Consider the following 2,875-nt stretch of genomic DNA (forward strand, 5'->3'; position numbering starts at 1 on the left):
CCTCTGCCCCACCTGACTGGGGGTTGGGGGTTCCCGGTGCCACTCGCCCTGCTGAGCCCCTCCCGGGGTTTGGGAGGTGCTGGTGCACCCTGCTCTGCCTTGGCCAGGGTTTGGGGGTCGCAATGCCCCTGCCACGCCCTGACCAGGGCTTGGGGAATCCCAGTGTCCCCCGCCCCGCTGAGCCCTGACCAGGGTTTGGGGGATCCTAATGCCCCTACCACACCCTGCTCAGGGATTTGGGTGTTTGTGGCGTCCCAGTGTCCACTGCTCTGCCCAGTCCTGGCCAGGGATGGGGGGATCCCGCTGCTCCCTGCCTTGCCCGGGGTTTTTGGGGTGTCTCAGTGTACCCCACCCTGCTGAGCCCCCTGTCCTTCCCAGTTCTGGGAGGTGATCAGCGATGAACATGGCATCGACCCCAGTGGCAACTACGTGGGGGACTCGGACCTGCAGCTCGAGCGCATCAGTGTCTACTACAATGAGGCCTCTTGTAAGCGACTCCCCCCTGCACCCCCTGGAAGGGCAGCCTGGAATCCCCACCCTGGGCTGCAGAGGGGCACCCGAGTCTGACCCCCCAGTGCAGCAGGAGCTGGGACTGTTGGGGCAGGGAGGGGGAGGAGATAGAGGTACCCACCCCATGGGGGTCTAGGAGGGCACCCACCCCATGAGACCCTGTGGTTTGCAGGGTTGTAGGAGGGGAGTCATGTGCACCCAGTTCCATGGAACCCTGTGGTTTGGGAGGGGAACAAGATGTACACCCACCCCATTGGACCCTGTGATTTACGGGGTGGGGACACACGCAACACCTTTACCCCAGCCCTGTCGGACCCTGGTGCACACCCACCTCGTCAGACCCTGTGGTTTGGGGGAGGCAGGGTGCACATGTGCATGCAGCCCCATAGGACTTTGTGATTTGGGGGGGAGCATAACATATGCACACATCCCTGTGGGACCCTGTGGTGTGGGGGGGGCCATGACATGTGCACACAGCCCCATGGGACCCTGTGGTTTGGAGGGAGGGCAACACTTGCACCCACCTTGTAGGACCCTGTTGTGTGGGGGGAGATATGACATGACACATGCTCCCACCCCAGGGGGTTGGGGGCCGGGGGGGCAGACATGTGGCCCTGTGGTTTGGGTGGGGCTTGAGACATGCATCCACTCCGTGAGACCCTGTGATTTGTGGGGGGACACAATCTGTGTGCCCAGCCCCATGGGACCCCACAGGGTACTGGGAGACACCCCTGGGGGTTGGGGTGGGGTGGCAGCAGATACCCTCCCTTCACGGGGTCTCTCTCAGCTCACAAGTATGTGCCTCGTGCCATCCTGGTGGACCTGGAGCCAGGGACGATGGACAGCGTGCGCTCAGGCGCCTTCGGCCACCTCTTCCGCCCGGACAACTTCATCTTTGGTAGGTCCCTGAGGAGGGAGGAGGACACTGCCCCCCGTGTCCCCTCCAGTCCCCTGAGTCCCCTGCCCCGCCCGACCTGTTGCCATCCCTGGGGCATTCAGCAGGCACTCCCCTCCCGCGCCGCAGGGCCTGGCACCTCCGGCACACCGCCAAACCTCTGCGGTTCCCACTTCCCACCCCACCCCGGCGTCAGATCTCCCAGTGCTGCCGGCGGCAGCACCCAGTCCCAGCCCGGATCCCCTCCCCAGAGCCCTCTGGCGAGGGTGTGGGGAGCCAATGGCAATCGGAGCCTCTTTTCCCAGGGCAGAGCGGTGCCGGGAACAACTGGGCAAAGGGGCACTACACGGAGGGGGCCGAGCTGGTGGACTCCGTGCTGGACGTGGTGCGGAAGGAGTGTGAGAACTGCGACTGCCTGCAGGGCTTCCAGCTGACCCACTCGCTGGGTGGGGGCACAGGCTCGGGCATGGGCACCCTGCTCATCAGCAAGGTGCGGGAGGAGTACCCCGACCGCATCATGAACACCTTCAGCGTGGTGCCGTCCCCCAAGGTGTCGGACACGGTGGTGGAGCCCTACAATGCCACGCTCTCCATCCACCAGCTGGTGGAGAACACGGATGAGACCTACTGCATCGACAATGAGGCGCTCTACGACATCTGCTTCCGCACCCTCAAACTGGCCACCCCCACCTATGGTGACCTAAACCACCTCGTTTCAGCTACCATGAGCGGTGTCACCACCTCCCTGCGCTTCCCTGGCCAGCTCAACGCTGACCTCCGCAAGCTGGCTGTCAACATGGTGCCCTTCCCGCGTCTCCACTTCTTCATGCCGGGCTTTGCCCCTCTGACAGCACGCGGCAGCCAGCAGTACCGTGCCCTCACCGTGCCCGAGCTCACCCAGCAGATGTTCGATGCCAAGAACATGATGGCTGCCTGCGACCCCCGCCATGGCCGCTACCTCACCGTGGCCACTGTCTTCCGTGGCCGCATGTCCATGAAGGAGGTGGACGAGCAGATGTTGGCCATCCAGAGCAAGAACAGCTCCTACTTTGTAGAGTGGATCCCCAACAATGTCAAGGTGGCTGTGTGCGACATCCCACCACGGGGGCTGAAGATGTCCTCCACCTTCATCGGGAACAGCACAGCCATCCAGGAGCTGTTCAAGCGCATCTCAGAGCAGTTCACAGCCATGTTCCGCCGCAAAGCCTTCCTACACTGGTACACAGGTGAGGGCATGGATGAGATGGAGTTCACCGAGGCCGAGAGCAACATGAATGACCTGGTGTCTGAGTACCAGCAGTACCAGGATGCCACAGCTGAGGAGGAGGGTGAGATGTATGAGGACGACGAGGAGGAGTCGGAGGCACAGGGTGCCAAGTGATGCCTGACGCCACCCCCCGACGCTGCCCGCGGCCCCCCTGGCTTCGCGCTGCTGCACCCCCCGGGTGGTGCCCCCCCTGCCGTCCCCTC

General features: G+C 63.8%; 1 protein-coding gene across 1 annotated transcript; it reads left to right on the forward strand.

The window, feature by feature from the left end:
• The first annotated feature begins 378 nt into the window (after positions 1-378).
• Positions 379-2,869, forward strand: TUBB3 (tubulin beta 3 class III). The gene is made up of 3 exons (XM_029964599.1): positions 379-487; positions 1,298-1,408; positions 1,711-2,869. Exons 2-3 carry the CDS (start codon positions 1,348-1,350, stop codon positions 2,784-2,786), a joined length of 1,137 nt encoding a protein of 378 aa, XP_029820459.1. The 5' UTR covers positions 379-487; positions 1,298-1,347; the 3' UTR covers positions 2,787-2,869.
• Positions 2,870-2,875: the final 6 nt, after the last annotated feature.

Source organism: Manacus vitellinus, unplaced genomic scaffold (genome assembly GCF_001715985.3).
Source record: "Manacus vitellinus isolate BGI_N305 unplaced genomic scaffold, ASM171598v3 scaffold_10_pilon, whole genome shotgun sequence".
Taxonomy (NCBI): Eukaryota; Metazoa; Chordata; class Aves; order Passeriformes; family Pipridae; genus Manacus; species Manacus vitellinus.

Coding starts and splice junctions, on each gene's coding strand:
- TUBB3 (XM_029964599.1), top strand. CDS start 1,348: ATGGACAGCGTGCGCTCAGGCGCCTTCGGCCACCTCTTCCGCCCGGAC. Junction 1,409..1,710: donor CCCGGACAACTTCATCTTTG/GTAGGTCCCTGA, acceptor CTCTTTTCCCAG/GGCAGAGCGGTGCCGGGAAC.